Genomic DNA, 22,404 nt, shown 5'->3' with positions numbered 1-22,404 from the left:
TCTTATTGATTCACACGTTTTGGTGTAGCGGGCACTTAATGTACGCACTTATTGTATGTTGTACGTCCTTGCACAAAAAGTACTTGGCATTGTGTAGCTTATCCTAGCTTATTTGTTGTTTACGGGAATGGGTTTACCTAGCGTTTGTTAGTGCTTTGCACTTGGTTCTATAGAAAGTGCCTTTGGATGCTAAATGTAAATGTATTGTGTAGGATTTGGGTAGCCTATGGACTCAGAGGCACTGAGCTTCAATGCAATGCAATGCTAAAGTCAGAATGATAACCACACAGTGACATAGCACCACCGTGGGAAAATAATGGTTGATGATTTATATGAGAAATCGAGCAGCATTATTTAAACGTGTGTATGTGTAGCCTTTGGCCGTTGAGTGATAGGTTATACAATTAAGAAAAAACAAAGGTGGACCTCTTCATAACTAATTTATGTATTTTTTTTATATTCTTTTTTTTTTTACAAACCTTAAAGGCACCCAGTGCAACTTTCGAGGCTTAAAAATAAACATTCAATTTCTAGTCTTTTTTACACGTAGTAAGTTTCAATAACTCCATACCATTACATACCGACATTCAAGCAGCAAAGATGAGACGTCGTTGTGTGGTGAGAACTGATAGAAAATCGATAACAACAATGCCGCCATTTTCTTTATTTTTTGTAACCTACAATAAATAAAGCAGGCTTCCAGTCAATGGAAAAATGGCTTCTCCCCACCGGCGATTGTTGTTGTTTACGATTTTCTATCAGTTCTCACCACACAACGACGTCTCATCTTTGCTCCTTGAATGTCGATATGTAATGGTATGGAGTTATTGAAACTTACTACGTGTAAAAAAGACAAGAAATTGAATGTTTATTTTTCATTGAATGTTTACATAAAGTTGCACTGGGTGCCTTTAATGTTTGGTGCCCCCCCGCCCCCAGGTACTTGGTGCCCTGCGTACTCTGCGTTTAGGGAGTGGCGGGCCTGCAGGGACAAAAGCATCTCTTTCCATTTAACAGAACTCTTTGTTTTAACACGCGTCGTCAATGCATCTGGCGATGGAAGGTCTTGGTTTTCCATGAGCTGTCTTCCCAGCTCTGGTCAGCGCGGACAACCCTGCAGTCCTGCACTGCTTTCCCGTTCAGCCCCAATGCCACGCCGGGGAAAGGTAGCATAATGTCTGTGACTGTGTATTTTTCTTGGCGTTCCTCGCACTGCATACATATGGTTTCAACCAAATCACTTAGGCTAAAGCCCATTCGGATTTGGGAACATGACATTCTTCTCAACAAGTCTTCACCTGGATTGTTGATCACTTTAGAATGGGACCCAGCCTGTTACTGGGCAGTACGAGTCCAACTAATGTGCCAGAATTCCAAGTTGCCCCTGCACTGGTTTGTTAGTCATTTCGACAGCTAAGTGCCTACATTAATGATATGATTTTACTTGAATGTGCATCATGAAGCAAGTCATCGTTAGCTTTAAGGCTCAGTTATGGTTCCAAGTCGACGCAACGCACTGACCAAGCAGATGTTTCGACGCAGTCGTGAACCTGTTTTGGTTCTGCGTCAGGTTTTTTAGTGAGCGGACCAATCACAGCCCTTGCTGCTGCGTCCAGCAATGATACGATTATTGGAAGGCGCATGTTAGGACCTTGCGGTGGACGCAAGGAAATTCCGCAAGGACATAATGGGTCCATAAAACCCCTTGCATTGCGTCGACATGGAACCGTAACTAAGCCTTTAGTGTTCAACATCTACCTTGATACGCTTGCCTGGATAAATTTGCCTTTTGTTCATTCTCCAACTTCAAAAAGATGATTAATCTGACACAAACAAATACTTATACTAACCAATAAAACAGGAAACTACAACAAATTGTAGTAACAATGAAGATTTGCTTCTAAAAAAACATAACTTCATGATATTGATGTTACATGCAAATAATAAAACGTTGGAAAGGCACCTTATAAAGATTCCTCTGAATTATCCCCTTTTATATGTTTTCTGGAATATTTTCAGCTATAGACTGCTCACCATTTTTGATTGTTATCAGGCAAAACCGAACATTAGCAATATACTGCCCAACGTACTTTGGGAACATCGACCTCTTGTTGTGTTCGTGTGGAGGACGACCGCAGGCCAGATGAAGCTCTGAAGGCCAGGGCAGATGTTGCTCAGCACAACTGGCCTCCTTTGCATGAGCTAACCCCCTTTGGACGCCTCTCTGTCTGTCCGTCAAGCGTGGCAACAATCACACTGCTGGGCTAAACGTGTACACATGTCCCTGTAAAAACAGATAGCCAAAAAAGAGTTGTGCTAGCTTCTAGCGCGTCCATTCCCAGAGAGCCGGACATCACAACAATGTTTTCCGCTAGCTCGAAGCGCACGCAGGTTCGTGCTAGCCAGTGAAATCGGGAGTCGCTGCGGGCAGACGGCCACGCAGGTTCACCCAGCCGTTTCCTGTGGTGGCCCCCACCGCTGGAGCCCTACAGGGTGGGGCGGGGCGGTGGGCGGGCCGGGGGCGGAGCTCTTACAGGTGGAGGTCCCTGGGGCATGGGGGGCAGGGCGCCGGTGGGGGAGGCGGGCGGGGTTGGGCTAGGGGGGGCCGACGGGGGCGCTGGAATTTTCAGAGCCACGGGAGGAAGGGCGAGGTTAGGGGGAGGGATGGTGGGGGGAGGTGGGGGGGCGGAGCTTGGGGGGGTCGGGGTGGTGGGGGGAGGTGGGGGGGAGGAGCTTGGGGGGGTCGGGGTGGTGGGGGTAGGTGGGGGGGAGGAGCTTGGCGGCGGCATGGGGGGCAAGGGAGAGAAGGAGAACGAGGGGGAGCAGGAGGGCGAGGGCAGCGTGGGGGTGGGGGGGAGGGTGCCCTGGGGGGCGGGCGGGCTGCAGTCTGAGGGGGGGCTGTAGGAGGGAGAGGGGTTGTTGGTGTACTGCGGGTAGCGGGGCAGGGGGTTGGACTTGATCCGGCTGAAGTTGATGCAGCGGCCCTGGAATAACACAAAGACACACACACACACAAACACACACACACACACACACACACACACACACACACACACACACACACACACACACACATATCAGGAGAAGGGTGAGAGTGTATGGGAGAAATTGAACTTCAAGAATGAAGTCAGTGTGGAAAAAGAAAAAAGTGTTAACGAATGACTTCAGTCCAAGGGTCTTCCCGGGGCCTTAGCCCCCCTGCCAGCCCCAGAGACAAAAAATTGTTTGCTGACTTCAAGCGGACCCCTGAACCTGTAAACACCTCTATACCTGGCTCCCCTCGTCCTGACAGGAAGAAAGGGGGAGGGCTTTTTGACGGACACTTGGAACTCCTTCCCCTCTCTTATTTTGTTAAGCTGTTGTGGTTAGACAAGGGTCATGGGCTCAAAGCCCAAGGCCCAAGGCACACAGCCGTGTCGGGACTGAACACAACATAATGGATTTGAATTTTCCTTCCCAAACTGGACTTGATTCCTAAACAAAGTTAAAGGACACAGCCCTGCTGCATATACACTCTTTACTAGAAACACAGAATACTGAAAACCCAGTGAAGTGAAGACAACGTAAACCTTAAGGTGCCTGGGGAGAAAGGACCTTGAGAGTCCAGGACCTTGAGATACCAGGACCTGGAGAGACTTAGTGTTACTAGGACCTGGAGATACCAGGACCTAGAGAGACCTGGAGGGACCAGGACCTGGAGATACCAGGACTTGGAGAGACCTAGAGATACCAGGACCTAGAGAGACCTGGAGATACCAGGATCAGGAGGGACCAGGACCTGGAGAGACCTGGAGATACCAGGACCTGGAGGGACCAGGACCTGGAGATACCAGGATCTGGAGATACCAGGATCTGGAGATACCAGGACCTGGAGGGACTAGGATCTGGAGAGACCTGGAGATACCAGGACCTGGAGAGACCTGGAGATACCAGGACCTGGAGATACCAGGACCTGGAGGGACCAGGATCTGGAGATACCAAGATCTGGAGATACCAGGACCTCGATATACCTGGACCTGAAGAGACCAGGACCTTTGGATACCAGGACCTGGAGATAGCTGGACTTGGAGATAGCTGGAACTGGAGATAGCTGGACCTGAGGAGAACACTTTGCGAGAGGTACCTGGAGAGGTAGAGGCATGCAGTGCCTCTGAGGGAACCAGATCCAGTACAGCTGTTCTTGTCTCTGATTGACTCCATTTGTCAAACCCGGGTTCCAAAGTTTCCCCTATTATTCTGAGTGGCTGCTCTTAAACTTCAGGACAAGAATCTAGGATCTAGAGAACCGTCCATCCAGACCCCCACCTGATGCCTGTCTCCTGCCCTGGTTTAATGGGACCTAAGGGCTTTAACCAGGGGTTCTAAGTGCTATTAGAAAAGCCTTTCTTTCCACTAATCACCACAGACAGTTAGGGATTTCTCACTTCCTGTGTACTAATGAACGCTTTATGGATGGAACGCCATGCTCTGCCACGCCTGATAATAGAAGGAGGAGTTGGCAGAGCTTATGGAGCGAGCCTAATGAATATTCTGTGCTTTTCACGCACAAATCGAACAATATATTGTGTGTCAATGCTTGCTTTGTTCCAAAGACCTCCTTAACAGCCAGTTATCGTACTTCAAACTTTTTCAATCTTAAAGAAATATATTCTTTCAACTTTCGCAATCATGTTAAAACCAATTACTTTAGAATTTCTTTACTTTATTTGAAAAAAAAAATTCTTAACCTCATACTTCAAAAATACATGAGGACACGAGTAGCTAGGAGAGCTGCAAACGCTCTGCATCAAATGTTCGGTGAGCTCTTCCAAATGGCTGCAGACTGAATGATCTGTCAAGATTGTTCATACAATTACACCAATTATCCCTTAAGCATTTAACATTCTCCATCCATCTTCGGACACACAGAATTTTTTTGGCCAATACCAATACGATTTGTTAAAATTAACCGCTCAATATTACTGTACTTGCTACCCATGCCATGACCGTTTCGTATGACAAATGACAGCTGTCTCCTTGGGCAACACGCTTGCGCTGTGGTTACATACTGTACAAAGCATTTCAACGCTCAGCACTTGTAAATCCTGCTGAGTCTGAGCTGCCAAGAGCGAGCCAGGCTGTTGTTCGTGCTCAAGAAGACTTCACCACTGAGGAGAGTAATATGTGTGCTATCTTAAAGGTCCCATGACATGCTATTTTATGTATTCTTTAATATAGGTATTAGTGGGCAACTAACACAGTATTCAAAGACGTTCCCTAAATTCAGCCGTGGTGCAGAGTTACAGCCACTCCGAGCCAGTCGCACATTGAGCTTCCCCCAAATGCGCTGTTTCGGTGGGCGTGTCAAGGAGGAGGGTGGGGGTGTGGCCCTGAGCAGCTTGCAGCCACCATGCGCTCTGTTTACAGTGGATGTATCGCAATGGCGAGCCGCACACAGCCTTTAGTCGTGTTCTGTAAATATTCTAGAACACACGGGAGTCCTGGAGCTCTATATCTAAATATTATCATATAGCCTACACAGATATCTATATCATATAATATATATTATCACGGCCAAAAGCTGTGTGAGCCGATATTATGAATCTCAAACGACCGCGTTGGGTTCTCCGACGTTCCTGGTTCTTCAACGTCCACATCAATGTGAATACACACACTGTAACGCAAATGTTTCTTGTCGGTTCTTTGACGTGTCTTGTATTTCCACAACGAGACTGTCGTGGGGGTTATCTGAGCCATGGTTGAGAAGGAATTGGGGGAAAGGAACTTTGATTTGACTCGCTGAAGTACATGAACTGCGACATGCCGCCGGTTGCCGCGAGGCACCATCGCCCGGCAGCGCGCAGCCGGCAGCAGGCAGCGCGCGGTTCAGTCGACTTCAGGTTGATGTGAAAGTGGAAGAACCAGAGACGTCGCAGAACCCGACAAAGTCGTTTGTGATTCATAATATCGTCTATATGATATTATTTAGATATAGAGCTCCAGGACTGTAACGCAAGTGTTGTACACTTCCTTGTTATTTGGATAACCGTTCTGCTGTTGGTGTGACGTCGGACTCTCGTATCTGGTATTTCTACAACGAGACTCGTATTGGGGGTTATCTCAGCCAAGGTTGAGAATGAATTGGGGGAAGGAACTTTGGCTTTGACTCCCTCAAGAACATGAACCACGACAAGGAGGAGAAAGGGATCTTTGCCGGGCAGCGCTTATGCACCTCCGCCTCCGGCGGTGGTCCCTCAGCGGGGCTCAAGCGGGAGACATTCGCCGCCAACAATCCCTTTCTCCTCCATGTCGTGGTTCATGTTCTTGAGGGAGTCAAAGCCAAAGTTCCTTCCCCCCAATTCATTCTCAACCTTGGCTGAGATAACCCCCAATACGAGTCTCGTTGTAGAAATACCAGACGTGTTATGCGCCATCACACCAACAGCAGAACGGTTATCCAAATAACAAGGAAGTGTACAACACTTGCGTTACAGTCCTGGAGCTCTATATCTAAATAATATCATATAATACATAGATATCTATATCATATAACATGTTGTGTGCGCCTCCAGACGATATTATGAATCACAAACGACTTTGTCGGGTTCTGCGACGTCTCTGGTTCTTCCACTTTCACATCAACCTGAAGTCGACTGAACCGCGCGCTGCCTGCGGCCGGCTGCCCGCTGCCGGGCGATGGTGCCTCGCGGCAACCGGCGGCATGTCGCAGTTCATGTACTTCAGCGAGTCAAACCAAAGTTCCTTTCCCCCAATTCCTTCTCAACCATGGCTTAGATAACCCCCACGACAGTCTCGTTGTGGAAATACAAGACACGTCAAAGAACCGACAAGAAACACTTGCGTTACAGTGTGTGTATTCACACACACACATGTGGCGCTCGCACGGTCGAGTCTCATTGGCGGGCCAACGTCTCTGGGCGGGCCAGGCAGAGTAAGGGGAGGAGCTGAGATTCCTCATGACGTCATGAGCACAGATTTCCAAATCAGCGCGCTTGAGCCTCCGTTTTTTCAAAGGCGAGCAGAACAGCTAGTGCTCGTTTTACACCAAATGCAAGTTTTAGCCACTGGGGGACCATAGGCAGGCTAGGGGAACTCATATTTATGTTAGAAAACCTCATAAATTGAGATTTTCATGTCATGGGACCTTTAATGGCTTTCCCAGATTGGGCTTTCTGTAGCCTGGTGTTGTAGCGCTACTAAAACCGACCCACCAACCACATGTCTCCTCAGCCTCGAGGTTCAATGCATACTTCACGGCTCACAGCTGCTCCTCGTTCTCAGGCTGATTGGAAACGTTGGCCAATCCTCCACCACTTTTAAATGTTTTTGAAATAATTGCTCCTGGGGAGAAATACATTTCAACATATACCCTCTGAAACGAGGGAGGTTTATGCCGCTTTTCCACCACACATGTAGCTCGACTCGACTCGACTCGACTCGACACGGTAGCAGCACGGGTCGTTTTCCACCGCAAATAGTACCTCCTGCACGTGGGCGGGGTCTGCTGCACGAAAGGGCCGTGACGTATTTTTGTACGCGACGCAAACAACACCTACGCAACCCACACATGGACAGAACCCACATAACAACAATGGAGGACATCGATAACATTACTATTATTAGCTGGCATGTTGAAGAAGTTGAAGAAGTGGAATATGTTGGCTGCGGCGCTGCTATGGCTGTTACCAGCATGGTTGCCATGTCGCTCTCGTGACTTCGTCACACTCTCTGGCCAATCAGTGGCCGGCCGTCTGCCGCCGTCACCTTCTAGCATCGGCTCAGCTCGCTTGGAACCTAGAGCGAGGCGGAACTAAAAAAAGCAGCCACTTCAGGTACCAGATACCATGTTTTCGCGGTGGAAACGCAAAAAATGCGAGCTGAGTCGAGTCGAGTCGTGTCGAGCTGGTACCATGCAGTGGAAAAGCGGCATTAGAGGCCCTGTCTTCAGTACGGTGTCCCGATAGCTCATTAACAGGGAAACCGCTGTGCTCTTTCTTTACATTAGCATTCAGGAAAACGTCCTATGCGAGACTCGGATAAAAGCTAATAAAACCAACCACAAGATTTGTCCTCGTGCTTAAATGTTCACAGCTGCTGGTCTTTACACGCTAATTGAAAACGTTGCCAAATCCTAAACAAAGCCAAGTTAACAAATTCGGAACAACGGTCAAAGATTACAGTTTAAGTCCAGTGCTTTCATTGGTGCAGTTTTATCATCTTACCTTGTCCCCTGGGTGTGGTCTCATCACAGACACGCGGTCATATCCTCTTCTTAACAACACCCATAGCGAGTCCAATTTGCCCTACGAAAAAAACGAACTATGAGTAACCATTGAAAATAATATTGTTTTAGTAGTCAACTAGTACATCCATGATACCAAAGAAGCATGCTTCATAGAAAAGGTAAAAAGTTATAGGACACAACAGGTCAGTTGATCACAGACACACACACACACACACACACACACACACACACACACACACACACACACACACACACACACACACACACACTCACACTCACACACCATCCGCCCTCCTAGTCCTAGGTTTATCCACTAATGCTCAGACTAGAAGCTTATTGAACACGTTTTAACTTTAATTAACGAACAGATTTTGTATTGTTCATTGCATAAAGATTTTTTAAATCAGTTTCCTTGCAAGAAAACTGCTGGCTCTGCAGTTGTGCTCCCCTGGAGGTCAGTGTAGACGGGTCTGCTTTGTGTTAGCTATCCCCTGCTGGCAGGGACGACCAGTTGGAACACTTCCCTTTCACATCCTCCTGGCCCAGGGAATGGGAGCTGCGTGCTAGCAGTCACCTTGGTTTGTTACCTGACCACGGCTGATACTTCCCTCACTGCGACATAACCATAAACCCCTCCCATCGCTAGCATGGCCCCATCTGGGATATATGGATGGTGGACATTATGGGCTCTTTGGGATTCTAAGGACAGGGAATCTTGTGAAATGTATTTGCAATAAAGGGTGGCCCCTTAAATGAGCATAAATTGCTCATTTAACTTTTTCTAATACGCATTATTATTATTTATTCGTAATTTATTTTAAGATAGAGGTATGGGGGGCATTCATCCCACTGGAGGGCCTGAACTCAGTTTGCTAATTCGATCCCTGTCTCTTCCTAGCTGAGTGTCGAGGTGTCCCTGAGCAAGAACCCTAACCCTAACTGCTCCAGACGAGCTGGCTGTTGTCTTGCGTGCTTGTCTCCGCCGTCGGTGTGTGAATGTGTGTATGAACCGTTTTAAGTTGCTTTGGCTAAAGCGCCAGCCAAATGCTGTGAATGTAAATGTTGCCTGAGGCTGGGGGAGGCGAGCACCTTGATGGGGGAGTACCACTTGCGTGGGCCGGAGGGTTTCCGCATGCCATTGTTCAGAACCCGAGTGGGAGAAGGGGCGTACTCCTGCGCAGGCATCTTCACTTTGGCATTTTTGGCCTTTTCAAGCTTTGCCCCCTCCTCAGTGGAGCCCTTCTCCCCCCAGCGGACCTGGAGAAGGAAATAAAGACACATGGAAATCAGAAATTTATATCACTGTTTTTCTGAACGGCGTTGGCAAAAGATAAACTATAATAGTTTATCTTTTGCCAAGTTGAACTACTACGAATTACAAAGATGATCTATTCATCAATAGTTAATCTTTTGCCATCATGGTTCAGACTTTTTATAGGGTGAATATTAAGTTAACTTTTAGTTTGGTAGCACAACGTACATGGCTGTAGTAAAGCTGTACTTTATTAAAAACAATGCTCACCTCCATTCTTTTGATCCCACCAACCCCCCTGCCCCCGTAGTACGAGGCGTCCACGGTGGGCCACTTCTTCTTGGGCGCGTCAAAGTCCTCATCGTCCTGTTGGGAGGAGGTCTGTTTCATTCCATGAAGAACTGCTCCATGTTAAACCTGCACTATGTACGTTTTCCCTGTAGCGCCCTCTAGTGGCTCGAGCTGTAGCCACAGTTATCGCTAAAAATGTTTCCACGCTGGAGCAGAATAAACCGATTAGTAGGGATAAAACGCCTGGAGTGATGCGTCATGGATGGAATGCTTTTATTCTTTAGAAATGAAAGGAGCTAATGGCTGCAGTGCAAAGGTAGCATAGTGATGTTTAAACACTGATCACAAAGCTGGACTGGAGGAACCAACACCTCTAAATTCGTCTTCTCATTCCTTCCACAGGTGTATCTGCTTGTTTCGGTTCAGTTTTTTTTTGTCAGTATTTATTTCAGTTCTGAGGAAATGCTGATTAAAAAACATGTTGAAACCATTAAGCATTTAGCCATTCCACAAGGGCTACCAACCGAGAGTTATCCAACCGATTAAACTGTAATGTATTTAATTAGCTTAAGCATTTTTAACTGTTTTGAAATAATTGCTGCGGGAAATCGAAGAGATACTTCAACAGAAAAACATTCCTGAGAAGTACTCCCTCTCAACGGTGTGCTGATTTCCCAACATTCTAGAAATGACTCCTTATTTCTTTATCTTTACCCCAGAATTCAAAACCATTTGGATGTGAGATGAAAGTGCTGCTCACCGAGCTCTCGTCTGAGACGGGTGGGGGGGGCTCGTGGATGATCTGAAAAGCAAGGTTTACAGCGTGAGGAGAACGCAGGGTCCAGTGTTCAAACAAGCAAGTAATGTGATTACATTCCAGGTGTTAGATTTGTAGATCTCAAAATGTCTGTGACGGAGTAATTTCACAACAAAACATCCAGGATGTTGTCTTTCCTCCATATAAGGAAGGACCCTAGAATGTCCCCTATCTGGAGGAGAGGGAGAGAGCAACAACAAAAATACTGTTTCTTGCAGCGGACAGACAAATAGACGTACTAAAGGACAGACAAACAGACATACTAAAGGACAGACAAATAGACGTACTAAAGGACAGAAAAATAGACATACTAAAGGACAGACAAATAGACGTACTAAAGGACAGACAAACAGACATACTAAAGGACAGACAAATAGACGTACTAAAGGACAGAAAAATAGACATACTAAAGGACAGACAAATAGACGTACTAAAGGACAGACAAATAGACGTACTAAAGGAAAGACAAATAGACGTACTAAAGGACAGACAAATAGACGTCCTAAAGGAGAGACAAATAGACGTACTAAAGGACAGACAAATAGACGTACTAAAGGACAGAAAAATAGACGTACTAAAGGACAGACAAATAGACGTACTAAAGTTGCAGTTTAGTTTTAAAACTTAGAGGACTAGAGAACGATAATGACAAATTATAAAACTATTTTGCACGTGCATTGAGAGCACGGAGGTGCTTGTTACTGGTAGTCCTGTGTTTACTTTATACTTTATGTGATCAATCAGTGTTTTCCTCCAACAACAGCAGGCATAAGTCTCTTTACTTTTGTCGTTGGAAAAATGACCTGATTGGGACGCTGATTTTCCCCTTTTGGCGCTCCGAAGCTTGGAGGCCAAACTAGATCACCATGGTAACTGTAGCGTCACTTTCCGAAATAGCGCCCGGTTACGGGGAAAATAAAGGGAAGTGAAGTGAGAAGAAAAGAGAGGCACTGCCATGTTGTAAAAAACAGAAAGCTGTTCTTTCTCTGGCCATGCTCGCCGTTTCTGTTTCCAATGCTGTAAAAGGAGGTTTGTAATGAGACAATGAATCTCTTCATTACCATGAGGAGATTCACATTCAGTCAAGGATGGACGGATCAGAGAGAACCTTCTGGTAAATTGAAATGGATGTTCAGCTTTTTTTGTGGTTGATAGTTGCAGAGATGTCCCACATATTCCATTTCTATTGAGTTTGGTGCAGCTGGAGATTGGCAAAACACAATCAGAAGTACTTAAAACCTTGTTCAGGGAAGTGATGTTCTGTTCTCCTAGTCAGAGAAGGATCAAATTCAACAGTAGTATTACTGCCTCTTCTCTGGTGTTCATCTGTCAATATATTGTGGGGAGAGCGTGACCCCTCCAGCTGTAACCTCCATTATTCCAACAGCAGTGTAATTACTGGAGCACGCGTTCACCTGGTGGCCTTGACCTCTGTGTAGGCAAGTCCGTCTGCCAGTCAAAGAGGTCAAAGAGGTCAAAGACACGCGGATCCGTTCCTAACCTCACCTTCCCATCAGGGGAATGTTGTTTGGGTTAACAAGGTGCCCTACTGGGGGTGTTGGCAAGACAAAACACACCTGCCAAAGACATTATCCCATTATATGAGGTTTAATTAGGCTGCAGGCCCCCTGATGTTTTCGTTTTTACGTGTATCAGCCCATCTGTGTATTAATGTTCAACATAAATTCATATGCGAGAGCGAAGGCACGGTTTTATGTTTGTGTGTGTGTGTGTGTGTGTGTGTGTGTGTGTGTGTGTGTGTGTGTGTGTGTGTGTCTGTGTCTGTGTCTGTGCCTGTCTGTGTCTGTGTCTGTGTCTGTGTCTGTGTCTGTGTCTGTGTCTGTGTCTGTGTCTGTGTCTGTGTCTGTGTGTGTGTCTGTGTCTGTTTGTGTGTGCATTAACCCTACCCAGTGAATACATCAACCCCGACAGTGTACCAACCCTTCCCAGTGTATTAAACCCATCACAGTGTATCCATCCACCCTTCCCAGTCTACTCAAACCCCTCCCAGTGTACTAAACCCTTCCCAGTGTATTAAACACTTCCTAGTCTACTTAACCCTTCCCAGTGTACCAACCCTTCCCATTGCATTAAACCCATCACAGTGTATACATCCAACTTCCCAGTCCCGTGAACCCTTCCCAGTCTACTAAACCCTTCCCAGTGTACTCAACCCACCACGGTGCAGCAGAGAGGCCAGAACCACCACAGCAGAATCAGCACTAGCAGCAGCATCATGATGAGCAGAGCAATGGCCAGGATGGTCCCATCTGACTGTGACAGAACAGAGCCATCATCATCATCATCATCATCATCATCATCATCATCATCATCATCATCATCATCATCATCCTCTCCCCACTACGGACCAGTACCACAATTCAGAGACCAGACTGCTCCTCTACATGCTGTTCTGAGTCATGGATAAGTCATTGATAACCGAATCAAGTGTACCTCGACATACGGTGGATAAGCAGTTAAAAGAATGAAGTGAATAAAATATAAAGGTAAAGCCAGACAGCATTTACATTTAGGGAATTTATCCAGCCGCTTACAATAATTACATTTGTCAGAAGAAAGAGAAACAATATAGTGCTGTCGGTACAGTAAGGCTGTTATTCGGAACAAGTGCCAAGCACTAACAATTGCTTGGTAAACCCATTCCCGTCTACAAAGATAGCTAGGATAAGATGCTACATGATGCTAAGTACAATGTGTTGCAGCCCCAGGGAACTCACACAGCCCACCGTGGTGATGGTGACGGAGCTGGAGATGAAGCTGAGGCCCTCGTTCATGCTGACGTAGAGGTTGGCCGCCCTGCAAGAGAGGGAGGAAGAAGGGGCTCATGTTCCTCCTCCATGCTTCACCTGAACTCCATCCTGAAGGTTTGTTGTTGCTGAGACATAAAGAAGCCAGGAGAAAGATTTGGTTGCATAAAGTGAATGCTTATTTGAATGCTCAACTTACATTCCTTCGTCTTGGAGGACTGGGGCAGGGCATAGAAGATATGTGTCTTCCACAATCAAAGGCTTCTCCACTGGAGAGGAGGAAGGGGAAAGGGTAAGTCCACCAACCTCTCTGATGCTACTCCGGTAGGTGGTGTAGCCATTGACACAGCAAGCTCTTCCATTACAAACTTTGAATAATTAATTATACAGTCGGCTTATTGTGACTTTCCATGGCCGATTAACTTCAAAACTTGTGATAATTATAGATTAAAGAATCCATGACCAATCCACTTCAAAGAACTAAAGTAAGTAAATGTACGCTTGCCCACTGAAATGAAAGGTGTTCATGGATTCTTCACTATCCAACCACACTTTATAACAGAACAGTGCTTGATAGTTTCAAACCCCATCAAACCGGCGTCCTCAATCTGCCATAGCTCTCTGTTTTTGGAGGACTATCGTCCAACTGGCTCGGAGCAGCATGGATCAGAGTCCAGTTGTTTGTCCTGGCGGAGGCAGAGCATTGCCGACCACTGAGGACATCAACATGGGAGCTGCAGGAACGCTCCAGAAACACCCTGCAGGTTGGAGGGTCCACCACCGCCACCAAGAGAGTCCTCCACCAGTACAAACACAGCTAAGGTATCCATGCATCAAGGCCACCTGCTGCTCTGAAAGGCCTGGCACCATTTACAAAAGAAGGCCTCAGGAGGAAAGAAGGCCTACTTAAGGAGAGAGGAGGAGGGAGGAGGGTTTAACCACACAGCGCCAGTGACTATAAAGAAAGTACGACTAATTAGTGCTGAGGCTGATCTCCATGGGGATCATGTTTGCAGCGTTTAATCTCCTCCATGAGAAGATGGAAGCTGGGCAGACGCCCGTGATCATGACACATTGTTTTCTGAGTGTGTTTACTCGTGGAGCCCCCTGGAAGGTCAGGTTTTATTGACACGTGCATCAGCCTCTTCTTCTGTATCAAATGCACTGCTAAAAGGCCGGCTGACTGGGCTGGCTCTTTCAATTTGAAAGCTTACAGGAGAGACATTATCTTTGATGAAGCAGGTATCTTAAGAGGAAATGTTCTTGATTTGTCTTTTGATTAGAAAAATGGATCCAAATGGCTCTACGGAAGGGAATCTTCCATATAACATCTCTGTGCCACATTTCAGCGTCTAGGCGTACAAGCTGCTGCCGTTCCTCCTGGAGACACAGGCTCAGACACGGATTCAGCTGCTCAACACATGTACCTACAACTCAGTGACTCCTTCCTTTACTCGCTGTTTCACTGTGCTTAAGGAGGAGGGAGGAGAGAAAGGCTGAAATAGACTGAGACAAGGCCCACCATGAGCAGCCTCCACTCAGAGGCTGACCTCCACCCAGAGGCTGACCTCACAGATAAGCGTATACGTGTACCCGAGGAGATCTGTGACCTCATCGCTTTCATCGCCATGTTTGTCCTTTGCAGCGAGCGATGGCAACAAGCTCCAGGGGAGGGTTAAAGAGGTAGGGCTATCTGATGGAGCGGTCTCTGAAGAGATAATGGAACTGACGTCAACGCCTTCTCACCACAATCGATTCCATGCCGCCCTTGATGTGATTTGAACGTTGGCCAATAGTCGGTTACAGGGAAACATTAAGCTGTCGTAATGGGGATGGGATCGCACGTTTATGGCACCAGTGGACAAGAGAGAGAGCTTTAAGTGAAATGGTGTGCAAAGCCTCTGCGACATCTAAAGGCTTTCCACAGCAGGGATCAATAACAGGAGCATTGGCCGAATCCTCTCTCTGGCGCCTGTTGGCTCAGCAGCCTCATAGCGTTGCCGTTCCATGGTCACTGGTATTAATGTCTGCATGGTAGAAACCATTATGTATACTCGTGAAGATCATAGGAGTGTAAGGACGCTCCCCCTCCTGACTCGTGTGAGGAACGCTATCCTCTATTCCCTCTGGCTCTGTATCCCCACCTACTTGGTGTTTAACAGGAAAACAGCCGTGGAAGAAACAGACCCAACACAACGGCTACTTATTCACTCAGGGCGCTGAGGGCAGCTCTGTGATTGTTCACTTTGGGGAATTTTGGCGAGATTTCCACAAACAGGAAGAACGACAATAGTCTCCTGCAGAGATGAGAGATCTTCTAACTGTTTCAGTTTGGCTGACAACTGAAATTCACTTGAGGTTGTGATATTTGTGTTGAGACAGGCGAGAACAGTGTCATGCACTCACCATTAGTAACATCTGCTCAGAAGAGCTTCCCACACTCATTCGTAGACTTTGATGTTTGCTTCAATTCCACTCACTCTTAGTCAGGGTATCGTTGATCCGGTAGCTACACAGAACCTTGTCCACGTTCCGGGCGTGGAGGAACCCGTTTCCTCGGACCACCACTTGGAAAGACTCTGGCCGTAGAGGAAGGAGAACAACAACAAGTCATTCCACGCCTAGCGGCAGACACAGTACGGTATGGCTGTATGATAGTGACAGACTGAGATGTGTCCTGTGTGGATCTAGGGGTCAGAGTTACGTCCTGCGATAGATGAAGCAGCAGGTGTCTTGATGGATGCTGTGTCTAGGGTAGAACAGGGGTTTAAGCTGGATGGACGGGTTCTGGATAGCTGTCCTTACCTCCAGCACAGATACTAGAAGGTTCCGCAGCCAGGATCTCAATGCAGGACTTTTTCAGAATCTTATTTGGAGAAGCATATCAGGGAGAATTAAGTTTAGTTAAGGGAAATAGGGGGATTATATATAAATTTGGGATTATATTATTATCATCATATCACATATCATTATCTTAGTTACATCAATATCCCCAGTGGCCAGTCTGAAGCCAATGTAAATAAAGCAACGAGTCTCGTTGTGGAAATACCAGAGACGTTAGAGAACCCGACAGCAGAACGGTTATCCAAATAATAAAGAAGTGTACAACACTTGCGTTACAGTGTGTGTATTCACACACAGACACACTCATGTGGCGCCCGCACAGTCATAGCTTAATGTCTCATTGGCGGGCCAAATTCTCTGTGCATGCAAAGCATGGACCAATTAAAGGGGCAAAGCAGAAAAAGGGGAGTTAGCATGTCCCCGTATGACGACATACAGGGAAAATTCCAAATCGGCGCGTCTGAGCTTGGTTTTTTCAAAGGCAGAACAGGATACCTAGTGCTCGCTTTACACCTAACTCCATTTCTAGCTCCTGGGGGACCATAGGCAGGCTAGGGGAACTCATATTAACGTAAGAAAACCTCATAAAGTGTAATTTTCATGCCATGGGACCTTTAAGTTATTACTATTTATTTAGTGCTCTTACTATATTTGCTATATATGGTGTCCTCTGTGGTTTAAGTCTCCAGTAGCTGTTGTTGTTGTTTGTGTCTTTGAAAAGCCCTGTTAATTCTAAACAGCTGTCCTGTGAAAAACCTATAAAACAGCTTTCAGGGTTATGCTAACCTGATGACCCCCAGCTGTTTGACCTTTGACCCTGATCATTAACTTCCTCAAAACATACAGTAAGTACATACATACATCTGGTTTGCTTGTTTAGACCCTTGAGTCAACACGTAATGTAAGCTACTGTAGGAGAAAAATGATTTTCTGCATAGTAATTACTATGTAAAAAGTGTTATATCCGCAACATATGGGCTGTCCATAGAGAGGCAGAGAGGGAGTCTGAGGTACTCACCGAGTCGATGACATCCTGCAGGGCCTCAAAGCCGTCGTTGACGGGGAACACGTGGTCTTTGCTATCAGCGATGTTGGCCAGCTGAAGGAAAACCATCAGCAAACTCATCAGGTAAGCACTGCATGCAGGTCATTTTCCTTTCAGCATTATACACAACGTAGGAATGGTAGCTCTGTGTGTGGGTACGCAGGTTTGATTCCTCATGCACGGTGTATGAGGAGCAGGAGCCACCCACCTGGGTCTCGTTGAAGTCCTTGACCCCCACGCAGTAGACGGAGGCGCCCAGGCTGCGGGACCGGTTAGCCTGGAGGGCAGACGGGAAGAAGAGGTTTAACGCCTGGCCTCCATTACACCTTCCCAGACATAGTAGTCGTGCCACGCCCCTCGAGCCTGGGTCTGGATGGCCCTCCACAGACAGGTGGGGCAATATTACAGTGGAGGTGGTTGGAGTTGGTTGGAGTTGGTACTGTTGTGGATGTTTTTTGTTGTCGTTATTGTTGTTGTTAAATGGTGAGAGAGATAGAGAAGAGGACAGTGTTGGAAGGCATGATGGTAGGCTCGGTATGCTACAGGCCGGATCTACAGAGAGCGCTTCTGAACTTGCCGCCTGAAGCTGAAGAATCTGTTTCCACTCTCAGGATGGTTGAACTCATATATAACCATAGGTGTCAAATGCAGATGCGCAGAGGACTGTTCTCCTCCTCCACACATCTGCCCCAGGTCCAGGCCTGCAGTGAGGGGGTTACCTGGACCCCAGTACTAACCCGGGATCATAGAAGTAAAGAAGAGTGCGCACATGATTTATCTTTTGGGAAGGTAGGGGGATGACCTGCAGTCTCCTAACCTGGGCAAAGTTTGCACGCCCTCCTTCATTCCTTCATCCCATTGATAAGATTGTTTAACTCTACCCACGTTGGGTCCCTCGCCCATCTCCTCGTTCTCTCTCGCTCTTTCTCTCTCACCTCGCTCTTTCTCTCTCTCTCTCTCTCTCTCTCTCTCTCTCTCTCTCTCTCTCTCTCTCTCTCTCTCTCTCTCTCTCTCTCTCTCTCTCTCTCTCTCTCTCTCTCACACCTCTCTCTCTGCGTAGAAGAACAGGTCCTCGTGCAGCTCTCCATCTGTGAGGGCGATGATCACGCTGGCAGAGCGGTAACCTGCAGGGAGGCCCAGAGCACTCGGGTCACACGCTTTTATTTGTGATTGCATGAATCCACTGCTGGACGGCTATGGCCATAAACACGATCAGTAATGACAAAAAAAATAAAAGCCCCAGGCAACACACCTTCTGCGTTGCCATAGTAGATCTGCTCACTAGCCTGTGGATGGAAGCAAAGTCAGAAGATGAAGCACGCTAGCTGTTTGGACCAGAGGCCACTCTGGTCCAGAACCTCTAGGAGAAGAGCCTTCCAAGTGTGACCCAGGCGGAGAGCGTCGTCTCACCCTCTGGATGCCCTCGTGCATGAAGGTGTCTCCTCCAGGAAGGACCCGCTGGAGCTCCTCCAGTCCCATGCGGATGCGCTCCCTGACCCAATCACAAAACAAAAGCCCTGGTCATCAGTCCAGTGGATCATACCTGAGGCTAACAGCTGCCTTCATAAAAAACATTAATAAACTGCCCCCACATGTTCAGCATTTCTGAGATCAGGCAACAGAGGAAAGTTAATAAAATATTCTCTCTCGGCTGCCAAATCGATAGAACGGAAATATGCCTTTTGTTCAGGGTGATGGCAGGGGAGCCATAAACAGTCAAACGTGTTTTATATTCTGACTCTAGCCTGGGCAGTGATCAGACACATATGCGGTTCACGCTGCAATGTGTGAGAAAAGCACGTGGTGCTTGTCCAGATTGAAGATGAAAAAAGGGTTTGATTAATTTTGATTTTCCTGACGACGAGCATTTCTTTAATATTTTGTACTTAATTGCCATCATCCGTCTTGATGATACACATGTAACCTTGAACAAAGTAGGGGCAGGAAAGAACAGCAGCCAGGTTGTCCGACTCACAGTTGAAAAGTACTGGGTTTGATTCCACACATCCACATTCTGTAAACCTCCTAGAGCAGTGGTATAGACAAGTGTCTTACCTAGGAGCAGGTAAAGGTAATGAGCAGGTATAGCTCAGTGCCTTACCTTGGAGTAGGTAAAGGTAAGGAGCAGGTATAGCTAAGGGTCTTACCTAGCAGCAGGTAAAGGTAAGGAGCAGGTATAGCTGGTGCCATACCTATACCTGCACCTTGATGACCTGTATCTGAATTCACTAGACGTCCCTTTGGATGAAAGCATCTCCTTATTGACTTCACAGTAAACAGTGGACGAGCACCACCCACCTGTCCTCTGTGAGTCTCATGAGGGTCCTCCCCTCAGTGGAGAACACAATGAAAGACATCCGCAACTGTGGGCTGAAATGAGGTGAGACGCGGTTAAAGATAAGCTCATCCAGCAGGCATGTGTTTCATGCGATTATAGATTATAATATTTTTTTTTAGCATTAGGAGAGATAGGTGGAGGAATGTTTCTTACCTGATGAACTTGTGAGCGAGATGCTCTACAAAGTGATAGATCTCAGTCCAGTGATTCTGTACGCTCCCAGATCTACGAACACAAATGACATGGAAACAATTAAAATTTCACACATTTTTGTGTTAAACACACATTTTATAAAACAGATCTGAGTAGACGACAGATAATAAGCTAGAATATGAATTTCTACCAATACAGAAGACCGGCCTCATGGTGCCTAGAATGAGCAAACCAACATCCTGATGTTCTTTATTTGGCAATACACTTGTTTCTTTGCTCATTTTCATTTCATCACTTGTCATCCCTATCCTCACAGCCCAAGGCCAGCGTAGCTCAATGAGTCTTTGGCATCGTCGAGACGGACAGAATGCTTGCGATTCCCTTACAGCACAGCAATTCCACGCGGGGGAGAAAGAGTGATGTCGTAGCTTTGCTTTCTCACATCCCTATCTGTGTTTTCACAACGCCCGGGCAATGACCTCAGCGTGAGTGGAGTCAGAGACATTAACCCTCAGCGTGAGTGGAGTCAGATACATTAACCCTCAGCGTGAGTGGAGTCAGATACATTAACCTCAGCATGCCGGCACGCCGCTGCTCTGCTCTCGAACACAAGAACCGGTCTGCCTGCATCTGGGCGGCAGTAGCTCAGGAGGTAGAGCGGGTTGGCTGGTAACCTGAAGGTTGCTGGTTCAATCCCCGGCTCCTCCTAGCTGAGTGTCGAGGTGTCCTTGAGCAAGGCACCTAACCCTGACTGTTAGCTCCCGACGAGCTGGCTGTCGCCTTGCATGGTTGACTCCGCCGTCGGTGCGTGAATGTGAGGCAACATTGTAAAGCGCTTTGGGTGGCCGATGGTCAGAAAAGCGCTATATAAATGCAGTCCATTTACATTTACATCTGAACCAGTAGGAGTGCTGGCTGCATCGTTCTGGAGTCTCTCCTTCAGCAAACGACTGCAGAGTCCATGAGTCCTCGCTAGATAATTTGGTTAAGTTGTTAAGTCAAAAGGTGTTGTTTTCAGAGCTGTGGAGATAAAGGTATGTCTATACAATCTAAGCAAATAGTAGAGATCTTCTAGGATTTCAGGTTGTTGTATAATCCCCCTCTCACTCCTCCCCATCACCTCTCCCTAGACACCTCTCCCCCCACTGTTTCCATGACACAAGTCCCAGCAAACGCAGGCCAGGCCAAATAGGCTGAGGAGCTGGAACATCTGGAGCTGATGGAGAAGGGGTTGTGTCGAGAGAGAGAGAGAGAGAGAGAGAGAGAGAGAGAGAGAGAGAGAGAGAGAGAGAGAGAGACTGACTGACTGACTGACTGACTGACTGACTGACTGACTGACTGACTGACTGACGTAGAAGGAGAGAGGGAGTGAGAGAGGGAGAGGCTGAAGTAGAGAGAGGGAGTGAGAGAGGGAGAGAGATACTGAAGGATAGAGAGGGAATGTGAGAGAGACTGAAGGAGAGAGAGGGAGTTAGAGAGGAAGAGAGAGAGAGAGAGAGAGAGAGAGAGAGAGAGAGAGAGAGAGAGAGAGAGAGAGACTGAAGTAGAGAGAGAGGGAGTGAGAGAGGGAGTGAGAGATGAAGAGCGAGCTTAGAAGCAGACAGTGAGGGCCTACAGAGCGGGGGACGACCTGGACAGGAGGCTGACATGAAGTGAAGGGGTCACCACAAAACAGCAAATGAGAGAAGGCATTTGCTGAAGAAAAATAATGTGCAAGGTGTCTAACCAGATGTTCGTAAACTGTAGATTAGTCAGAAAAAAACAATTTAACAAACACAAGTGACTGCTACAATTTTTCTTTGTAACTTGTTTCATCCCTTCAAAAACTATTTCAACTGTGTGTCCGTATAGCTGTTAATAAGTGGGCATGTGGAAATTACGTCAGCTCATTTCACGCCAAATAAGAGACTACAAATGTACATGAATCATGAAACACGTAGCCTTAAATGAATTAAACTAAAATGCGGTTTGTAAATCTAATTCTAGATAAGAGCCTTACAGTTCGGATTTGAGGCAAAGGCAAACCGGGATAAAAGTAACAGAAGGAAAAAAATAAAAAATAAATATTCACCGTCAAGCCCCCGGTATTATGAACTTCAAACAAAGCGTCAGAGTTATTAATTGTGCAGATTATTATTCATATCTCACACACACACACACACACACACACACACACACTCGTTATTTACATTTCAAATGTCATTGCTGCTAGGGTTACCAATAACTTATAGGCCTACAGAAAACACCTGGGACTCGAGTGTTTTCAATGATCAAGCCAAATTAATTGATCAGCCGGAGTTTATTTGACCATAAACGGCGTGCGTGCGTGCGTGAACCGACTCACTTGTCCAAAACAAAGTAAAGGTCAAACTCTCCGGTGCATGAGGGGGAGACGGCCTGTCTCCCGTCCTGGTTAATGTTATTCCCAGCAGTAAGAACCAGGAGCACGGCGCCAACAACAACACTGGCGTCCACGACCCGCTGCCCCAGCACATCATCCCGGTCGGACTGATCCCCATTCAGAGTGGAGGGTCAGTACTCAAGTTGCAACAAAAAAGAAAAGAATAATCCCTTGTAAAGATGAAATCTTCGTATGTCCACGGACTAACTGTGGGCGCAAATGATTGGAATTAGAATGCATGACAAGGGTC

The 22,404-nt window shown here is 46.8% G+C and overlaps 2 protein-coding genes across 2 annotated transcripts in view; one reads left to right on the top strand and one right to left on the bottom strand.

Moving 5' to 3' along the window:
- Positions 1–1,003: 1,003 nt before the first annotated feature.
- On the bottom strand, positions 1,004–22,285 carry antxr1a (ANTXR cell adhesion molecule 1a; the record flags this gene model as incomplete). The annotated part of the gene is made up of 18 exons (XM_060053501.1): positions 1,004–2,984; positions 8,223–8,303; positions 9,335–9,502; positions 9,768–9,863; positions 10,549–10,590; positions 12,784–12,879; positions 13,344–13,422; positions 13,573–13,642; positions 15,854–15,952; positions 16,179–16,239; positions 17,236–17,316; positions 17,471–17,539; positions 18,307–18,386; positions 18,515–18,548; positions 18,673–18,754; positions 19,561–19,632; positions 19,754–19,825; positions 22,098–22,285. Coding segments are annotated over 18 exons (1,968 nt in total), but the record flags the coding sequence as incomplete, so codon positions are not given.
- LOC132459122 (TOG array regulator of axonemal microtubules protein 1-like) overlaps positions 22,172–22,404 on the top strand; it is an 11,161-nt gene continuing 10,928 nt past the window's right edge. Inside the window, exon 1 of the mRNA XM_060053500.1 lies at positions 22,172–22,284. The gene's annotated coding sequence lies outside the window, so the exon portion shown is untranslated. The remainder of the gene's footprint in view (positions 22,285–22,404) is intronic.

This window comes from Gadus macrocephalus, chromosome 6, assembly GCF_031168955.1.
Source record: "Gadus macrocephalus chromosome 6, ASM3116895v1".
NCBI classification, from domain to species: domain Eukaryota; kingdom Metazoa; phylum Chordata; class Actinopteri; order Gadiformes; family Gadidae; genus Gadus; species Gadus macrocephalus.
Note: the sequence above shows the minus strand (reverse complement) of the source record. Positions and strands in the feature narration are given on the sequence as shown.